We start from the raw sequence: 21,819 nt of genomic DNA, 5'->3' as shown, positions 1-21,819 counted from the left end.
CCACAAGTGATTCTAATGTGATTTAAGACCTCAAATTCTCAGTGATCCCCAGTGATTGGAAACCGCTGAGCTCTATATTCCAGGAGGTTCCAGGAGAGAGTCTGTGTGCAACACTCCCAAGTAATTGAGACCTCATCTGACCTCATCCACCAGGCAGAGAGAAACCTTTAGACATAACCTTAAAAGCCACACCATAAATTACCTTAAAATAAAACACTATAAATAAGTTTTCCCTTGCAGCCTCCAGTCGCTACAGGTGACCCTACATGACCTTCCTACCTGAAGACTCACCCCTGCCCTGGTTCTGGTATCAACCTTGTCCTTGGTCAAAGAGAATTTAAGGAGTCTTAGTTTGCTAACTCCCATGACTCAACATGAAAATATTAATAGTAACCACATATCAAGAATTGATATCTGCCAGGCATGGAGCTAAGGGCTTTACACGTGTTAACTCATTTAATCCGCACACAGGCCCTTTGAGCTAGGTGCTTTGCTAATACTCATTTTACAGAGGAAGAAACAGAACCTTAGAGAAGTTAGATAATACACTCTGGGTCACTGTGCTAACCAGCAGAGCCTGGATTTTCACCTGGTTCTGCCTGACCACGTGGTCCAGGTTCCTGATTAATCTTGCTACTTAACACCTCCACACACAAGTCCCAGAGATTCCCCAACTCAACATGAAAACTTTTCCCTCTTGCCACAAATCCTGCTCTTCCACTGCCCTCTCCCTGCTGTCACTTAATTTAGAAGCTTCTGGATCACTCATCACTGCCCTCACTCATGGCGACTTGTCAGTTTCTATGTCATTTTGGTGTTATTCTCAATGGCTCTCAGATCACTTCTTTCAGACCTTCATTTGTTTCTTTCCAAGATTATTTTACTACTCCCTATAAGTAGTCTTCCTATCCTAGTCTTGCCTTTCTCAAATCCAAACTTTTCTTTGCTGGTTCTAGATTGATCATTTGATAACACAAATTTGATACCGCATCCAGACTTAAGATCCTTCAGTGATTCAATGAGCCCTACTTGATAAAGCACTGATTTCTTAGCAAGATCCTCACAAAATAGCTCCAACTTACCTTCTCAGAGGTATCTCTTACCACTCTCTGGCTCCTTGTCCTTACCTCCAAAACACTATGTTCTCCAAAGGTCATAAACTGGGAGCACACAAGCAGGATCCAACCCAAAGACATGCTACATTGTGTTGGTTCACCCAATACCAGTGTGTGTGTGTGTGCACACAAGTCTTATCATTTAAGGAACATGAGCACTCAAGCAAAAATACAGATCTCTTACTTCCTTGAAACATTATTTTATAAGTTGTCCACAATTCTCACCACACCCTATTGTGGCTCCAACCCAACTCACTTCACATCTTTAAGTGACCTGCCTGACATTTGAGTTTGTGATCCCTACTGTGGACCATTAGAAAGTCTCTAAGTATACCAGATATCTTCATGCCTTTGTAACATTTTTTGTGGTATTACTAATGTAGCTCTCTCCTAACTATTAAAGGTAGTTGTATGCATGTTTTCTCCTGGCTAGACTGGGAAAAGATCATGAAAGTAGATTCTGTTTTGTTCATCTTTATACCCTATCCCACATTGTTTACCATCAGTCTTCACCCCTTGTATACATTCCACGAACATTGAGCATGGTAAATTATATTGCAATAAGAAGTTCTTTTTTACTCTATTAAAGTATTTTCATGACCAACTGTGTGAAACTAAGCAAGTTACTTGTTTACCAAACAAATAAGTCCAAACAACTAAGGGACTTATTTGTTTAAGGAACTCACATAAAAAGGATTAATAAAATTATTCTTTCTCAAAAAATATTAGCAAAGAGAATTCAATAACACATCCAAAAGATTACACATCATGATCAAGCGGGATTAATCTCTGACATCCAAGGCTGGTTAAACATACGCAAATCAAAGATACATCACATTAACAGAATGAAAGATACCACATTATTGTCTCAATTGATGCAGAAAAAGCATTTGACAAAGCTCATTATCTTTTCTGGATAAAAATTCTTAACAGTTTAAGTTATATATTGACTGTTAATATATAACTGTTAATAATAGTTTTATTATTACTCAACATAATAAAGGCCATTTAAGAAAAATCCACAGCTAACATCGTAATTAACAAGGAACAACTGAAAGCTTTTCCACTAAGACCCAGTACAAGGCATGGATGCCAAATATCACCACTTTTATTCAACATTGTAATGAAAGTACTAGCAAGAACAATCAGATAAGAAAAAAAAAAAGAGGAAAAGGCACTCAAATTTAAAAAGAAGAAATAAAATTATCTTTGTTTGCAGATGATATTATCCTATAGGTAGAAAATCCTCAAAGTTTCATATAAAAAAACTGTTAGAACTAATAAATGAATTCAGTAGTTGCAGAATACAAAATCAGCATACAAAAATTTTTGATATCTATACACAAATAACCTAGCTGAAAAGGAAATCAAGAAAACAATCCGACTTATTATAGCATAAAAAATATGTGAAATAAATTTAAACAAAGCAGGTGTAAGATTTTTACAATGAAAACTATAAAACATTGCTAAAAGAAATTGAAGAATACACAGATAAGTGTAAAGATATCCCATGTTCATAGATGAGAAGAACTAGGATTGTTAAAATGTCCATACTATCCCAAGAATATACAGATTCAATGCAATCACTTTTAAAATTCCAATGACATTATTCACAGAAGTGGACAAAACAATCCTAATATTTTTAAGGAACCATAAAAAAACCCAAACAGCCAAAGCTATACTGAGAAAGAAAAACAAAGTTGGAGGCATCACAGTTCCTGAATTAAAATTATGCCACAAAGCTGTAGTAATCAAAATAGTATGGTATTGGCATAAAACAGAAACACAGACCAAAAAAAAAAAAAAACCAGAATAGAGAGCTCATAAGTATAAATATATACTGCCAACACAGTATTGACAAGGGCACCAAGAAGACACAATGGGGAAAGGGTAGTCTCTTTAATAAATGGTGTTGGGAAAGTTGGATTTCCACATGCAAAAGAATAAAATTGGACCCTTATCTTATTCCATACACAAAAACCGAAAGTCAATGAAAGACCTAAATGTAAGATCTAAGAGCATGAAATTCCTAGAAGTGAACATAGGAATAAAGCACCTGGACATTGACTGGCCTTGGCAATGATTTTTAAAATATATTATACTAAAAACTCAGGCTACAAAATCAAAAATAAATGAATGGAACTATATCAAACTAAAAAGCTGCACAGCAAAGGAAACAAACAACAAAATGAAAGGGCAACCTATGGATTGGGAAAAATATCTGTAAATTACATATCTGATAAAGAGTTAAGTATTTTAAAAGTATAAATAAAACACAAATTATTAGCAGAAAGACAAATAACCTCATTAAAAAATAGACAAAGGACTTAAACAGACATTTATCCAAAGAAAACATAAAAATGGCCAGTAGGTATATGAAAATGTGCTCAACATCAATAATCATCCAGGAAATGCAAGCCAAAACCACAATGAGATATCACTTCATATCCATTAGGATGACTATTATCAAAAAGTCAAGAGATAAATGTTGGCAATGATGTGGAGAAAAGTACACTGTTGGTGAAAATGTAGGATGTTGTAGTCATTATGGAAAACAGTATGGAGGTTCCTAAAGAAATCAAAAATAGAACTATATATGATCCCACAATCCCTCTTTTGAGCATATACCCAAAGGGAATGAAATCACTACCTCATAAAGATATCTGCACTCCCATATTTATAGTGGTATTTTTCACAATACCCAAAATATGGATACAACCTACATGTCTGTAGGTGGACAAATGGATAAAGAAAATGTGGGATATGTATATATGTGTGTATGCATATATATAACATATATAATATATATATTATATACACGTATGTGTGTATATATATGTGTGTGTCTATATATAAAGAAGGAATGGAAAATTATTCAGCCCGGAAAAAGAATGACATCCTGCTATTTGGCATAACATGTATGGACCAGAAGGACATTTTGTTAAGCAAAATAAGCCAGACACAGAAAGAAAAATATTGCATGATTTTTTTAAAAAGGATAAATATATAGAGTATAAAACAGTGGTTACAGGAGTCAGGTTGGGGGATGAAATGGGGAAACACATGGTCAAGGGATACAATGTAGCAGATATGTAGGATTAACAAATCTAGAGATTTGATGTACAATAGAGCACTATAGTTAATAAAAGTGCATTAGAGATTTTAAAGTAGATTTTAGCTGCTCTTATCAAAAAAGCAACTATGTGAGATGATAAATGTTACTTTGCTTTCTTATAGTAATTATTTTACTATTTATTATATATGTATTCCATAAAATCATGTTGTAAACTTCAAATATACATAATAAAACTTAAAAAAGCAGCTATTGTGGCCTGGTGCGGTGGCTCACGCCTGTAATCCCAGCACTTTGGGAGGCCCAGGCAGCTGGATCACCTGAGGTCAGGAGTTTGAGACCAGTCTGACCTATATGGCAAAACCCCATTTTGACTAAAAATACAAAATTTGCCAGGTGTGGTGGCGTATGCCTGTAATCCCAGCTACTCAGGAGGCTGAGAATCGCTTGAACCCAGGGGGCAGAGGTTGCAGTGAGCCAAGATCATGCCACTTCACTTCAGCCTGGGCAAAGAGTAAAACTCCATCTCAAAAAAAAAAAAAAAGCCCCCCAAAAAAGCTATTGTTTCATACAGCTTTGAGCAAATGTAGTTTCCTAAAGTCTCTTTAATAAGATTATACAACTGGTTATGAGGGTTGGCTTTACCTAACTTCTAAGTGTATCATGCAGAAAAATATATAAATGCCTCTCCTTCCTCTTCCTACTATTATTCATATGATCAAAAAATAACAAATATTATTTGGAAGATACTTTCTCACTTCTAAGAGACTTCTTAGGTGATAATTATTTCATTAATCATCCTCACAAACAATTTCAAATCTCAAGGTTTCCTAGGAAGCTCCCAATGTAAAACACTTATTTCATTTTATTTTTGTCTTTGAGATTTTATTTTCATTTCTAACATAAATGAAACAGGAAAATCTGGAACTCCCAAGAATTTGAATTTCGATTGAGACAATGAACATAACATTTCTCTAGTAATCAAAGATGTATGGGAGGTGGCATACAGACCTTGCTTTCGGGAAGAAAGTCCCAAAGCACACGTGAGGAGGAGAACGATTTTATACTCTCTTCTGTAGAGTTGTGAACGAAGGACTGCAGTTGCCATGGAGGCTAAATCTCAGAAGGAATGACCAGGCTCTTTTAGAAGCTGCTCCTGTTTTTTTAGCCAAGACCTTCTGCTGACATTCCCAAACCCCAGTAGCTGACTGCAATGCCAGTTAATATGTGAAAGACTGTTAGCATTTGCTGTTTCCATTTCTTCTCCCTCTATCAGGACTGGATCTGGGGCAGGTGTGGACAGGCAGCAGGAAAATCTCGTTGAAAGCTATAAATTATCCTGATTCTGGGCTAAGCGTATGGGTGTCTTAGAGGAACTCTATTTTTACCTAAGGCCTTCCAAGTGGGATGAAGAGATTCTGATAAGAACCAAACAGGTTGCAGTGAATCTGCATTGCTGGAAGGAATGCCAGAAATTTCAGGCTCAGATTGAAATCTTTGTTTGTAATAGCTTTCTTTCCTTGTGATCCAACTTCCTCTTAATTAATCAAGAGGGATTTTCTTTTTCTCCACATTTATGGCCCTTAGTTAAAGCTATCAGATGCTGTTGAACTCTGGAAACACCTCTGACAGATTTGTAGATCAAGTATTAAATCACTTCCCAATTTTTTTTTATCCTAGGAGGTAAATAACCCACATGATGAAAAATACCAACTTTTTTTCCAAAATAAATGTCTCACTACCTGAAATAATTAATTTTTATACCTTTTTGTGCTCTTAAACAGCAGTTTTCAATCAGTATGGTGCATGCAAGACTGAAGGAAAGGATATAGTTTTAAAGCCAACAGAACTGTTGAATGAAAAAAAATTCTGCTTACTTTAAGAAATTATTCATTGCTGAGCCTTGGACATTTTTACCTGGTTTAATACACTGCATAGATGTTTCTCTTTCTGTCCCCATGCTTGTCTTTCCAGTCCTTTTAAAAAATATTATATTTCAGTCTCTCTTGTGAGAGTTGAAAAACTATCTTTGCCTACATGAACTTAAAGTCCTGCTAAGGAAGATTGTGTTATTAAAAACAAAGGGGGCTAGATGTGGGGGCTCACATCTGTCATCCCAGCACTTTGGGAGGCCAAGGTGGGAGGACTGCACAAGCTCAGGAGTTTGAGACCAACCTGGACAACACAGTGAGACACTGTCTATTAAAAAAAAAAAAAATTAGCCAGGCATGTTGGCTCATGCCTGTAGTCCCAGCTGCTTGGGAGGCTGAGGCAAGAGGATTGCTTGAGCACAAGAGGTCAAGGTTGCAGTAAGTCATCATCACACCATTGCACTCCAGTCTGGGGACACAGGAAGACCTCATCTCAAAAAACAAAACAAAACAAAAACCAAAAACCAAAGGGTAAGGGTAGGCAGGGATGGGGATAAGAAGTGAGCTACCAATAGCATTCATTTATTCTGTCCTTAGAATTCTGTCCTTAGATGATCTTTTCAAACAAAGTATTTGAAAAGATGTATTCCAATAATAATTTCTAAAATTCAATGTGTATGCAGGTTTTAAAAACATTTTTTAATGATTGGACCAAAATTTTGACTGCCTTTTTGTATTTTAATATGAGTTATCTATACAATACTTCAAAGATGGGACTGGAAAGTAATTAGTCTTTGACTGTCTGGACTTTGGTCTTTCTCTTATCTGGGCTTCAATTTTCTCATCTGGAAAATGAAGGTTGGGTGAGTTGATTTTCTAAGGTCTATTTCTAATGGAGTTGAATGAAAAAGAAAAAGGCAACTTAGGATCTTTGATAACTGGCATAAAAGGAGGCACAAGCTTTGAATTACACGGATACGGATTTGAATCTCAGATTTTATTAGCTGCAGGAAGTTAGATTTTAGTTTACTTAGTTATAAAGTGGAACTAATTAGGAGCTGTACTGAGGACTGCTGGGGTTTAAATGGGAACAATCCTATAATGTTCCCAGGGTAATATGTACGCATATTGTATGCACCTATAAATGGCAGGACCATATTAAGGTCAGAAAAACATAAGGCTGAGCACATGACTTGATCTAGTAATTTCCACTCTGGCACTTGGAGAAGAAAGAGAGTGAGCATATCACTGTCCCTTACCAGCAGAGATGTCCCTCTGCCATGATGAAACTCGAGCTGTCATGATTTATAAAAAGAACACCATCAGGGCAAAGGCGCCATATCTTGGCAAGAAATGCTTCACATAGTTTCCATCGTCACTAAGCTCTCCTTCCCACCCCGCACCCTGCTTCTATTTAAATCCCAGGCACTCCACTGGACCATACTCATTTTAGCCACTGCCCAGGCTATCAGCAGAAAAAAGACAGGTGGGCAGCATGGCTCCGGGCGAAAAGGAAAGGGAGGAGGGCCCAGCCAAGAGCGCCCTCCGGAAGATACGCACAGCCACTCTGGTCATCAACTTGGCCCGAGGTTGGCAGCAGTGGGCGAATGAGAACAGCATCAGGCAGGCCCAGGAGCCTACAGGCTGGCTGCCGGGAGGGACCCAGGACTCACCCCAAGCTCCTAAACCAATCACACCCCCTACTTCACACCAGAAAGCTCAGAGTGCCCCAAAGTCGCCACCCCGAACGCCAGAAGGACATGGAGATGGACAAAGCTCAGAGAAAGCCCCTGAGGTTTCTCACATCAAAAAGAAAGAGGTGACCAAAACCGTGGTCAGCAAAGCTTATGAGAGAGGAGGGGACGTGAGCCACCTCAGCCACAGGTATGAGAGGGATGTTGGTGTGCCTGAACCTGGGCAGCCAGAGAATGACATTGACAGAATCCTCCACAGCCACGGCTCCCCAACACGGAGGAGAAAATGTGCCAACCTGGTATCTGAGCTCACCAAGGGCTGGAGAGTGATGGAGCAGGAGGAGCCCACCTGGAGGAGTGACAGCGTAGACACAGAGGACAGTGGCTACGGAGGAGAGGCCGAGGAGAGGCCCGAGCAGGATGGAGTGCAGGTGGCTGTGGCCAGGATCAAGCGCCCCTTGCCCTCTCAGTAAGTGAATGCATCCTCCCACTCCTTGTATCAGGATCACTACTGAGCCCCAACCAACTCTGGGAATCCAGGCAGCAGATGAAGTCCTGCCAGGGTTAGAGCGAGAATCTCAAAGACTCAAAGGCAGTGAGTACTGTAGAGGAGGGATGACCCTGGGCTGAAGGTCGGTGCCAACCTTAGACATGGACCTTTTGGTCAGGGCCTGTGCTATTTTGTTTCTCCTTTTTGTTTTGAACTGAACATCCAAGTCTTAGCCTCAACAAAGATTAAGCCATCAGAGAAGGATGCCTGTTTTGTGTGAATTCTTTAAGTCAGTTCTATAATGAGTAAAAAATTGGCTTATTTCTTTAGAGATAAGAGTGGTTTCCGGTAGACTCATTGGGGAAACTTACCTTGTCCCAAATGTCTATGCTATTATTAGGAGATACGTCTGCTTCAATAACACCCATGGAACACAAATCTCTGAGGCTGCTGTCTAATTTGAGAGCAGGCTCTGAATGAAGTCAGACCCAATCCCAAATCCTAGTTAGGCCCCTAACTAGTCCTTTTTAAAGCTGATTTTCTCAGCTGGGCACAGTGGCTCATGCCTGTAATCCCAGCACTTTGGGAGGCCGAGGAGGGCAGATCACTTGAGGCCAGGAGTTGGAGACCAGCCTGACCAACATTGCTGAAACCCCATATCTACCAAAAAATACAAAAAAATAGCTGGGCACGGTATTGCACCTCTGTAACACTCCCAGCTACCCAGGAGGCTGAGACATGAGAATGGCTTTAATCAGGAGGCTGATGTTGGAGTGAGCCAAGATCATGCAACTGCACTCCAGCCTGGGCAACAGAGCAAGACTCTGTTTCACATAAAAATAAAAAATAAAAAATAACAAAAAAGCGGATTTCCTCATTTGTAAAATGACAGCAACTGTAAGCTTTTGGGAGAAGTTCTATTGTATTGGGAAACGTAAATGAGATTAGGGTTATCAAATACAGAGCTTGTCACATATGCTTAATCCATGAAAACTGTTATTACTCACATAGATTTGGTTACTTTGCAACTTTTAAAATTTTCAAAAACAGTTTGTCCTATTTGTAAACAAAGACAGCAATAATTAAAATGTCTAGATGCTAAATACACACACACACTCACACACACTTACTCAATCCGAAACATTTGTATAGACGAGACACGTGCTTTATTTCAAGACAGTAACTCCACATAGTAGGAAGTCAGGATTTCTTGTTCCACGATGCCAGGGTATCAAAATATAAGAAAAGTGTCCGATGTCATTACATTTATAGACTGACTCCCTTTGGGGACAGTGTGTTTTTCAAGTCTCATGAAACAATAAGAAGAAGAAAAAAAAGGTTACCTATTTTGACAAAAAGCTGTTCTTTTTTTTTGAGATGAAGTCTCACTCTGTTGCCTATTCTGGAGTACAGTGGCACGATCTTGGCTCACTGCAACCTCCGTCTCCTGAGTTCAAGTGATTCTCCTGCCTGAGCCTCCTGAGTAGCTGGGATTACAGGTGCACACCACCACGCCCAGCTAATTTTTGTATTTTAGTAGAGATGGGGTTTCACCATGTTGGCCAGGCTGGTCTCGAACTCCTGACCTCAGGTGATCCGCCCACTTCAGCCTCCCAAGGTCCTGGGATGCATGAGTCACTGAACCGGGCTTAAACAGCTGTCTTATAGTTTGAGACTATAAAGGTGTTTTGAAAGAATTAGAACTACTACACTACTAGCTTTCAAGAAAAATAAAATGGCAAACGGGTAATTGCAATAATCTGTCACGTGTTTAGTGTATGCTATAGGTGTTTAAATGCTTTGTCGCTTCACTTCTCATGACCCTCTGAGGTAGCTATTCACAATTGCAGGGATAAGAACACCAAAGCTCAGAGGGTAAGTTTGCCCAGCAAGTTAGTGACAAAGCTAAGACTTGCCCAAATGCAATGTTTTGAAACCAGACATGGTTCTAACCTTCGGGCAGTGTCTTGAGGATGCATTCAGAGGTCTGGATTTGTGCTTAATATAGAAGTTCATGATCAGAAGTAACTATGCTATCTGAACATGAGGAACCATATTCCAAATTCTGGCCTTTTGGATCTTGGGACATGTGTGCTAGAAATGGAATAATGGGGTCCAAAAGAATAAAGACTGAGGGGGCACAATGACAAGATCTTTCTCTTGGCACATTTTAAATTAACTAGCGGTAGGGAGGTGACAGCTGGGACCAATCTTGAATGCATAGTAGAGCTAGACATTCTTTGGCACTTGTCTAAGCACTTCTCATATATTTATTTAACCTCACAGTATGCTCATATGATAGGATATAATCATCATCCCTCTTTGATAGATGGAGACAGGAGATGAAGAAATATGAGGGAATTTGTATGAGATTTTACAGCCCATGAGATTTGAACTCAGTCATTCTGGCTCTGAGTAAACTGTCTCACCTAAAAGTGGGGAGTGGGATACAGGACCTGTCTTGGGGTTTCCCAAATCAGGCTAGTACATGAGCACCTTCTTAATGTGTTGAAATGCCTACACTTGGAATAAGAGACAATTAGATTTGAATCGTGGTTACTTTGGTAATCCTGAGTCTCTCTATCCTCATCTAAAAAATAGATGTGATAGCTCATATCTCATGGGGTTATTTTTATATTAGCTATGTAAAGTGATAGACTCAGGGGAGCTCATTAGTAAATTGTACTCGTTATAATACAGGGAGCCAGGCTTGGTGATCCCAGCCCTTCAAGATGCTAGGAGCTTGGCTCTGTAGGTTCAGAGTGGTAGTGGTAGTTAAATCTCTTCTTTCCTTTTTTGATTCCTTTCCCTCAGTCTTAGAGTACATAGGGTACCAGAATGGTGTATGCAGCAACAGCAGCTCTTAATTCCATTGGTAATCCTAGCTGTGCTCAGGAAACTTCAGCAGACACCTCAAAGGAATTTTTGGCCAATGATACTCTCAAATATTGCTTGAGAAATGAAAGCAGCATTACTAAGCCAATTTGAAAAGTCTTTTTGTCCACTTAGTTTTAATTATAGGCACCCTTCTCTCCCTGTATCTGCCAATAGGGAGAAAATTATGTATCATAGACGTTTAGGTGGAAAGAAAGTTTCGTGGTGGTTAAGATGTTCCATGGATAATAGAAACAAAGAGATCAACTGTGAAAAAAGTAGATAAATTCTTTACCAACAGTGGTTTTTCTAACTGGAGTTTTACTATGAAAATTGTTTATATTTTGTCTTACTTTAAACATATTTAGTCTTTTGATTGTGACTTGTTCAGTCCAGTTCCTTTAGACAAAAGAAATTAGATCTCTCTCCCATAAAGGTGCAAGATGAAAGTACCAATCACTTATCATCCTGTCCTCCATGTTTAATTCAGTGAAAATAATAGCAGTTGAGCAGGAGGCTGCCATTTTACAAACAGGGGAACTGTCACAAAGAGACATTAAGAAACATATAATCCAAGTCACAGAACAAGGAAGGGATGAAGTTGGGAAGGCACTTGTGTTCTCAACCACTATGCTAGACTGTCCCTCTCAGTAGAGAACAGACTCAAGGAACAAAGTGGAGATCAAAATGTGGGCTTAATTAGTAAAATCCTAACGACTCCCAAAGTTCAGGGTTTTGGTGCAACTGTATTGAAGGACCTCACAAGAAACAAAGGCAAAATTATGCTGTCCTTCTGCCTATGCCCAATTCTAGGGCCGCGAACCCCTTCCACAGACTCTGAAGACAGTTCAATCTGAAGGAGAATCACAGGCCTGGCTCTCAAATGAAGCTGAAAATGACAGACAGCAAAACTGCTGAGCGGAAATGTCATATTGCCTTTTGAATGCTGTCACCCTGCTTCTGATAAATGTGCCCTTCTTGATGTCACGCTCTCAGTAATCAAAGGGGCTAAACTGTCTGTAGGGAAGGACAAGCAAATCAACGCAGCATTTCTCCTAGAAGTTGGAAACGGTGGCAGAGATTCTTTGCTTCGCTGACAGAGGAGGGTGCCTGCATGAGGAGGAGAAATGCTCCCTCTACAGGAAGATCTGTGGAGCTGGCAATGAGAGCCCATCTTCACGTTCTCCATACAGATGGCAGACAGAAGAGAAAATCATGCCTCTAGGCGCCCCAGGCATTTTGAAGCTGGTGATTCAGGAGAAGGGCAACCATCAGAAAATGTTTTCAGTGGCAGTGAACTTGCTGGATTTGAAATATATCTTTTAGAACTCTTATTTCCTGGGGGTTTGATTACATATATAATAATTTACCCATATAATCATTACTCTGAAGTGACAGAATTATAGATAAAATTGGTTCCCATCTTCTCCTCACGCTGCTGAAGAGGCCCATTTAGATAAGAAACAAATTTCAGAATATATTTTAGTAAATGAAACTAGACTTTCCTAGACAGATTGCTTGTGATGTCTAGTAGAATTAGTTACCTTGAACATAGCAGGACAGGGAAGATACATATATATATCTTTTTTTTTTTTTTGAGATGGAGTCTCACTCTGTTGCCCAGGCTGGAGTGCAGTGGTGCAATCTAGGCTCACTGAAAGCTCCGCCTCCCAGGTTCACACCATTCTCCTACCTCAGCCTCCCGAGTAGCTGGGACTATAGGTGCTTGCCACCACGCCCGGCTAATTTATACTTTTGATTGACTATAAGAAAGTTTGTTTACTAATAATGAAGAAACTGAGAAGGTGGGTCTGGATTTAGTATTGCTGTTCCAAAATATGAGTGAGATGTTAGCCTTTAAATATTGCTTTGCTTTCTTTCAATTTATGATAGGTTATCTTTCTAAAGTTAAATCTAGAGTTTCATTCACATTTTTCCCTAAAATTTTTAAAAACAGCATAATCTGGTATCGAATCTTATATTTCTGATATTTATTGACCAAAAAAAATTCAGTATATAAGACTTTCTAACCCTGACTTAAACCCAAACCCAATATACTTTGACCTTTTAAAAACTGGAGATATAAAAATAATACAGAATATTTATAAAATAGAGAAAATTAGATGCTCATTAAGATGAATTTCCTTCTTTTTTTTCCTAGCCCTATTTTCTAATTCTTTCTTATGGGACCAACTTTCTTTGGTGTTCTTCCCTCCAATTAGAGGGCACTACAATTTGACAATATAACAAATAGACATTAATATTTAAATGGTGCTTCCTTTAGGAGCTCTTTACAGGTTTTTTTTTTTTTTTTTCCAATAGAATCTCTGTCACCCAGCCTGGAGTGCAGTGTAGTTGTACTATCTCAGCTCACTGCAACCTCTGCCTAACAGGTTTAAGAGATTCTCCTGCCTCAGTCTCCCGAGTAGCTGGGACCATAGGCATGCACCACTACGCCGGCTAATTTTGTATTTTTTCAGTAGAGATGGGGCTTCACCATGATAGCCAGCTTGATAGCCAGACTGATCTCAAACTCCTGGCCTCAAGTGATCTGCCCACTTCACCCTCCCCAAGTGCTGGAATTACAGGCGTGAGCCACTGTGCCTGGCCTAGAAGCTCTTCACAGATTTATTAGCACACACCAACCCCAGCTGTTATCCCAAATGACACTAAGTTGCAACATTTAGGGAATCTAAGTTCCTAATTAAAAATTAGAAGAAAAAGCCTACATCAAAGAATCAGAGACCCATGTAATGTGGTTTAAACAAATTACCTCTGGATGCAAATTTGAGTATTTACCTATTTTTTGCTTTCTTTGTTACCAAATCAGTACAATACCAACATAAAAGAGAATTTTGAAAAGTGAAAAGAACCAACTGTTATCTGGATACTGACATAATCATTTTTAATTATGCAAATGTGATTAAATTCTTTAGCCTAGTGCTTATACATTTTACAGAGTTGTGATTGTATCATAAACCCAAATTTGTATTACTTTCATTATAAAATATCCAGTAAGTACCTTAAAAAGTGCCTGGCACACAGTATCGTAAATAAATACTTCAAAGCATGGGAGGGATGTAAAAGTGCTCAAAAACTGTTTAAAGGCAGGATGCATTAGGATTTACACAATAGGGCAGCACCACAGTTGGTGCTCAGGAGACAAAGTATGAGTTAATAAATCACACTATTCACTTTCATTTGAGATACTTCGAGCCTCTACTCTGGCAGGACACCTCAGCTGTTAAGTCTGGTATGAAATTCACGCTCTGCCAAGATGGCCTTGGGCTTGATACTGAAGAATATGCCTTTGATCAGCATGGTGATCAGTCATTGATCAGCATGGCTCCAAAGGGACAAGGTATTTGCTTTCTTTTGATAATGAGATCGAGCAGCCCACACTGAGGGCAGCTAAACAAGAAAAGTCAATGGCGAGGCAGGGGATCAACTGACAAGGAGGGCTGAGGGAAATCCATTACACTTCAGCCCGGTGAGCTCCTAGCACTTCTTCATACATATATTTTACAAAGGTGTAATAATGGTGTATACAGTTTTTGTGTGCTTTTTTTGTTTTTACTAATTCACTGTGTCATATACTTTCATCCATGTTTGTATAAAGGATAGTAGTGTTATATGTAGGAGTATTTCCAATTCCAATTCTATTGTGCTATGAAACAATGTAGCAAGCGTAGGACTTTGGGAAACATCCAGCATAAGAACTGATGAAAGTTCGCCATCTAGTGGATGTCATTTCTTTTTTGAAAACAATGTTAATGTCAGTATATATTCCTCCAGGTCCACGTGTTTGGTTCCAGCGTTTGGGTAACCAGATTTCAGGAAGTGAGTTTGGATGGTGAGGGATACCCAAATCTGACTGGTTGCTGGGTTTTTAATAGTAAATTGCGAGAGCTGGGATAGCTCAGGCATGCCGTTCACACAAGTACTTTCAGCACCACCAATCCCAATGCTTCCAGGCATGAGGCCACTTGTTACTGGGGAGAAAAAGGGAGGGTGGGACGCTTGTGAGGGTTAGGAGTACAACTCTCAGATAGTTCGAGTTCGTGTTTTACCTGTGAAGTTAGAGACCTAGGGAAAAAGTCTAGGCAATTGGGCAAATGGCAGTGACGTCTTTTTGAGTTCTGGGATACATGTGCAGGCTAGGATGTGCAGGTTTGTTGCATAGAAAAATGTGTGCCATAGTGGCTTGCTGCACCTATCAACCTGTCACCTAGGTATTAAGCTCCACATTCATTAGCTATTTATCCTGATGCTCTCCCTCCCCAACAGGCCCCGGTGTGTGTTGTTCCCCTCCCTGTGTCCATGTGTTCTCATTGATCAGTTCCCACTTACAATGAGAACATGTGGTGTTTGGTTTTCTGTTCCTGCGTTAGTTTGCTGCCCCATACTAATATTAGGCTGGCATCCTGATACTACTAGTCTACACTTCCCAGAGCTGGCTTTTTAATAGAAAATGCATTCTGAATTCCAAAGATACACACATTTAAAACACAACTTATTCCTTTATTAGACACTGTATGGGCCTGCTGAGTGGCATCACTGCATAGCAGAAAGAGCATTGACCTTGGTGTTAGGCAGTCTTGCGTTTGAATCCTACCCCGTCACCTATTTAGGGCAGTATTTCATAGTTATAGACAGGCTCTGGAGCCAACTTATCTTTGTTTCAAAGTCTTATCTTTGGTTCACTTAACAGTTTTGTGACTTTAAGAAGTTACTTCATCTCTCTGGCCTCAGTTTCCTCACTTGTGAACTAGGAATAGTAGTACCTATCTCAGGAAATGGTTGCGGGGAATATTAATAAAAAGCATATAGAATGCCAGTACATAGTGTTCAGTAAATGTTACTGTTGCTAGCTAGTGTTTTCTATCTGTACAACTTAATATTTCAAAGTTTGTGGCATCATTGATACTAGTCTATATATGCTCTCACTGAAAAATACACATATGAAAATCTATATATGAGAAAATATTAAAATGCATGTGTAGTGGTATAGTCCTTACCTTTGGGAAAAAATTGGTTTCAGAGGTCCTCTAAGAACTAGATTCCTGAAAACACCTACATGATTCCAGTTCTAAAGTGTTACTAATACTCAACTTTAAGATATACACATTTGCATTAACTTTGTGTGGGGAAGCTTTTTTCTTAAAATAGATTTTAGTATCATTATAATGCTTAAAATATTCATAGAGAAAACAATCTAGAAGGATATGCACCAAACTAAGAACAATGGTGGGACTATGTATGACTTTTCTTCTTTCATTTCTAATTTTTTATATTGTGTTTATTTTTGTAGTGAAAAAATTATACTTACATTAAAGATGCATATGCATGGGAAGTACAAAGGGAAAACAACACTTGGTGTTAACATATCTGAATCTTGATTGTTCACCCTCTCTCTACTTTAGGGTAAACAGATTTACAGAGAAACTCAACTGCAAAGCCCAACAGAAATACAGCCAAGTGGGCAATTTGAAAGGGAGATGGCAGCAGTGGGCTGATGAACACATACAATCCCAGAAGCTCAATCCTTTCAGTGAAGAGTTTGATTATGAGCTGGCCATGTCCACCCGCCTACACAAAGGAGATGAGGGCTACGGCCGCCCCAAGGAAGGAACCAAAACCGCTGAAAGGGCCAAGCGTGCCGAGGAGCACATCTACAGGGAAATTATGGACATGTGCTTCATTATCCGCACAATGGCTCGCCACAGACGAGACGGCAAGATCCAGGTTACCTTTGGAGATCTCTTTGACAGATACGTTCGTATTTCAGATAAAGTAGTGGGTATTCTCATGCGTGCCAGGAAACATGGACTGGTAGACTTTGAAGGAGAGATGCTATGGCAAGGCCGAGATGACCATGTTGTGATTACGCTACTCAAATGAACCTTCAAAGACAAAAGCCAAATTTGGCCCACTATTGTCTTAATGCTAAATGCTCATGTAGGTAAAATGAAAATGCAAACTCTCTGTAATAACTTAGTAAATATTAAACAATTTTTACATAAATGACTTTCTGGCATTCTATTTCTACCTAGAATGAGGAAGCTTGGAGATTTTGAGAAAGCACAAAGCATTTCAGAAAGCATATAGAATGTAAATATATAGAAATAGGACGAAGAGTTGAAATTCCACAGAGTGTTTTTGTCTTTGAGACGGGTTCTCTTCATGTCACCAAAGCTGGTCTTTTACCTACTCAAGTGATCCTCTCACCTTAGCCTCCCAAGTAGCCGGGATTATAGGCATGAGCCACAGCACGCAGCCACTTGTATGTTTTAGGCAAAATATTTAGCTATTCATTGTAGAAACTACTACAGATTTTTAATTAAACATTACATCTAAGAAGAATGCTGAGTTAAATATCAGCAGAACATATAATAATGTGTCTTTATTTGGAAAAAAGAAAATACCATTAAGTTTGGTAAAATTAAATTTAAAATTTTTTCAGAAGCTTGACTTTGTATTGTTTATATCATAGCATCACTCACAAAACAAACACATATATAAAAAGTTGTTAAGATGTTGCTGAAATTGTGAAGTTCCTCTATGGGTTTGGATTCTAACAGGTTTCCAGTAAGAGTTCACTTCCTTGTTTGATTTGATCAAATCACATAAAAACAGACACTTCCTGTCTTAGCACCAACAAAGGAAGGCACACCCTCACTAAAAGTAGGGCAGAGGTGAGAGATTCAGATTTACTTGCCTTTGTAGGACTTCTTGGAGAAGTTTATTGTTTCATTACATGTCAGCATATAATGAGTCAAGCTGCTTGCATTTATATCAATACAATGATATATATTTCTCCAACAATGGAGAAATACAGAAAATCTATGAAGTGGAATGTTCAGTATTAGAAGAATCCCATAGAATCATTGGTGAATTAAAAACAGATTTGAGACAGTTTAATTTTCCTCATACTGTAACAAAGAAAACTTTACGAAATGTTTAAAAGTCATAAAACTGCAATATCAGTTCTGCAAAAGTAAAAAATATACAGTTATTATGATGGCAAGGAGAAAATCATTTGACATTAATGTGCGTATGTGATCTTAAAAACAAATGGAATGGAATGTGAGATTGCACTTCTTACTGGATTCAATGAAAGTTACTAAAATGCATTGATAGACAGTATAGCACTTTGGTGTTAAACGTAAAAATTAATGTCAAAATATGATACCTCAAAAAAATAGGTATTAGATTGCTATAAGAATTATATTTGTTTTCATGTATGAGTCTCTTTCAAACTGAAGGTTCCAGTATCTTCTTTAAGAAAGTATGTATATTTTGTTTCCATACTGTATTTATAGAGATACCAATTAATGACCAATATTTCTAAGTAGGATTTCATATAAGATGCACACTTCTATTACAAGTGAAACCTATGCCAAATGTTAAAGACAAATAGCTCAAGAATAAAAGATGTTTTCTTGTATTTTCTGTTCTTGTTTTTATAGTACTTACAGGTTATATTCCATATACACTTTCTTCTGTTTGAAATACAATAAAATTATAGAGTGCAACTTATAGTATCAGTAGAATATTTGTTAATAGATGAAGGTTTCAAGAGTCTCCTCATATTCAATTCTGAATAATAACAATTTATGCAGGCACTGACATAGATTATTCAAAGTTCAATTTGAGTGTAAGGATAAAGTAAAAGGCCTCTTCTCAGACAGCTTCTAAGATGTTAACTAACATTCTTCTGAATAAGGCCTGGCTGTAAAAACAGAAAGCTACTTTCCTTAGATAAAAAAGCCTGCTGTGTGATAGGCATATCTTCACAAGCACCTTGTGAGACAGACATCAATGTAAGAGGTGTCTAGTGATACTAGCTTGTGGTTTGTAGCCTTTTTTCTTCATTGTGTATTATTCTTCTGATAAATATTTTATTTATTTTTAAGGCCATCTGTCATCTTAATGTTTCGTGAATTGGGATCCAAAAATATCTCCTCAACCAAAATATTATTATCCTAAAAACTCCATGATAGGAATATCCATAGTTGAAAAACTTAGGATATTTTGACAAAAAAAATTAAAACGAAAAATAAAATAACTCAGGTGGCAAAAACAAGGTAATGAAAGTCCTCATATTTTTATAGTCACCAAATAATATATGAAATCCTATATTTTATTATTGATAATTCTAAATTCCCAATAACAGGCAATATATAACTATATATTTCCCACTCTTCAGGATTTTCCTTTTCCAAACTTTCAATCAGGTATTTGGAGGGTTTCTGTGCTGTACTTTATTACCCCTTCTATCTCGTAACTTAAAGTTGTGTAAGTTCACCTCATCACTCTGCCCACTTACACTACAAGGAGGGAAGTTCGGAGCGTGGGCTTTTTGCTTCCCACAGTATTGCAAGATGAGGCTGCATCTATTCTTGGTTTGCCTTCTGCTTTTTCCTTTCCCTTCCCAAGCTCTACTTCCTTCTTTTTCTGTTCGCTACTAACTGATAAAAAGTAGAGAAAATCCTGTGCTGTTTCTCACATGATATAGAAACAATTCTGTGTAAACTAGAATTTTATGTCAATGGGAACTTCTCTATTACATCACTGTTCAGGGCATATAAGAGGAGCAGGAGACCATGGAGTCCATACTGAAGTGGCCCTTAATGTAGATGCCCCACAGGATTCCTAGAATATTCTAATTTCATTCCCAGTACCTATGATATACTTTTAGTATAAGAAGTACGCAGCCAGTTTTTGTTACTTAATTTAAAAATGTGCTCTATGACCCAACCTCTTAGCCTAGAGGTTTTGAGAGTACTGCGATCCATCCACCAGCTATCATTCCCATAAGGATTATCTAATAATACTGTGTGCCCAGATTTGTGGGCAGGCAGTATCTAACAAAATTACATTGCATTTACTTTTTGACTAATAAATCCCACTCCTAAAATTTCCATGGAATATACAACTCAAACAATATGAAAATACATATGCATAATGTGTTGTGCCTTGTTTCTAACCTAAAATACTGTAAACAACCTAAAACATATAGGAAATGGTCAAATCAAGAATGGCATATGCATACAATAGATGCAGCTATAAAAGAAAAGGAATATCTTTTAAGAAGTGAAATAGATGGCCAGGTGCGGTGACTCACGCCTCTAATCCTAGCACTTTGGGAGGCCGAGGCAGGTGGATCACGAGGGTCAAGAGATCAAGACCATCCTGGCTAACACAGTGAAACCCCATCTCTACTAAAAATACAAAAACAAAATTATCCGGGTGTGGTGGTGGGCGTCTGTAGTCCCAGCGGGAGAATGGCGTGAACTCGGGAGGCGGAGCTTGCAGTGAGCCAAGACAGCACCACTGCACTCCAGCCTGGGCGACAGAGCCAGACTCAGAGTATACCTCTTTATAGGGTTTTGACTTTTGGGAACTTAAATATTATACATGCAATAAAGTAAAATTAAATAAGAGCAGGAGAAAAACTAATATTGGACACAAACAAAGCAAATAAATTGAATTCTATTTTATCTTATTAAAATAACCACACAGGAAGAAAAAATATACCCAACTTTTGATTACAATACTTTTTGATTTAATACTTTCAGTCTAAAGACATAAAAGAACTAAGAAATATCAAATTCTACTGAATTTTGGTGTGAGGGCATGGGTTTGGCAATTCTGAAGTTCTAAGGTCTGTATCATAAAATTAAGCAAACAAGTAAATATACTGATGTCCTTACTGTGGGGGAAGACACAAACATGGAATGAGAGAAGACAAGCAAGAACTCTGTGGCGTGAGATTGCAAGGAGTGGTATCGGTGTGAATTCATGCTATAAGTTGTCTCCTGAAAGGCCGTAAAGTGATACCACCCTAGTAGCAACAAGTGCCCCTGATTTCTAAATAAGATTCTCCTGCAAGGGAAATACGGTTCCTTTCAGAAATGGCTGATTCTAGGACTGGGTTACAGAAAGTACAGATCAATCTAAAACATTTTTGTTACATGAGGAGTAAGCAAATGCTCAAGAAAATTGAAAAACTCATAGAAGTAAGACTGATGGGGTTCCAACTGGTTAAGTCTAGGATAGAAATTGGTTACATAACCTTTTGAATTAGAAAAAGGAGAATTCATTAGTTCATACTGATAATACATATTCATAAATGATGGAAAAAGGAAAGCTCTTCCCTGTAGTAAATGGCAATGGCAACTAATGTGTTGGGAATGAAAAAGTTTAAAAATACGCATCCCTCTACATATTACTTATTACACAAGGAAAACTGATAGTAGGGGAGAAACATGGTAGACACTATCTAATCAAATAATCAAAGCTAATATCACCAATAAAGGGATAAACGTACATTATGTGCACCCTGATTTGATGCAGAGGACAAAACACTTCTGTGGTTTTCCTATAAAAAATGCATAACCAAAATTTAAGCATAAGGAAAAATTCAGACAAATCTACATTAAAGCACATTCTACGATCCTGAAATTTTTCAAACATACAACTGTCATGAAACAATGAATAATGAACTCTTTCCAGGTTTAAGGAGATTTAAAAAAAAAGGCAGAACAATTGAATGCAATGCAGGATCTTCGACTGGATCATGAACCAGGAAAAATAATGCTTGAAAGGATATTAGGGTCATTGGAGAAATTTGAAAAGAATTGCATATTAGACCATATTATTGTATTAATGTTAAATTTCCTGAATCTGATCATTGTAC

General features: G+C 38.1%; 1 protein-coding gene across 3 annotated transcripts; it reads left to right on the top strand.

Moving 5' to 3' along the window:
• The first annotated feature begins 7,499 nt into the window (after positions 1-7,499).
• Positions 7,500-18,564, top strand: ABRA (actin binding Rho activating protein). 3 transcript variants are annotated; one of them, XR_012416592.1, is made up of 3 exons: positions 7,500-8,222; positions 11,931-12,922; positions 16,541-18,564. XR_012416592.1 is itself a non-coding variant. In XM_005563921.5 (2 exons), exons 1-2 carry the CDS (start codon positions 7,555-7,557, stop codon positions 17,016-17,018), a joined length of 1,146 nt encoding a protein of 381 aa, XP_005563978.3. In that variant the 5' UTR covers positions 7,500-7,554; the 3' UTR covers positions 17,019-18,564. The 3 variants fall into 3 exon arrangements, 1 of the variants encoding a protein (XP_005563978.3); XR_012416593.1 differs by having other exon boundaries at positions 11,931-14,607; positions 16,541-17,539; XM_005563921.5 differs by lacking the exon at positions 11,931-12,922.
• The last annotated feature ends 3,255 nt before the right edge of the window (positions 18,565-21,819 follow it).

This window comes from Macaca fascicularis, chromosome 8 (genome assembly GCF_037993035.2).
Source record: "Macaca fascicularis isolate 582-1 chromosome 8, T2T-MFA8v1.1".
NCBI lineage: Eukaryota > Metazoa > Chordata > Mammalia > Primates > Cercopithecidae > Macaca > Macaca fascicularis.
This window is presented reverse-complemented; position numbering and strand designations above follow the sequence as displayed.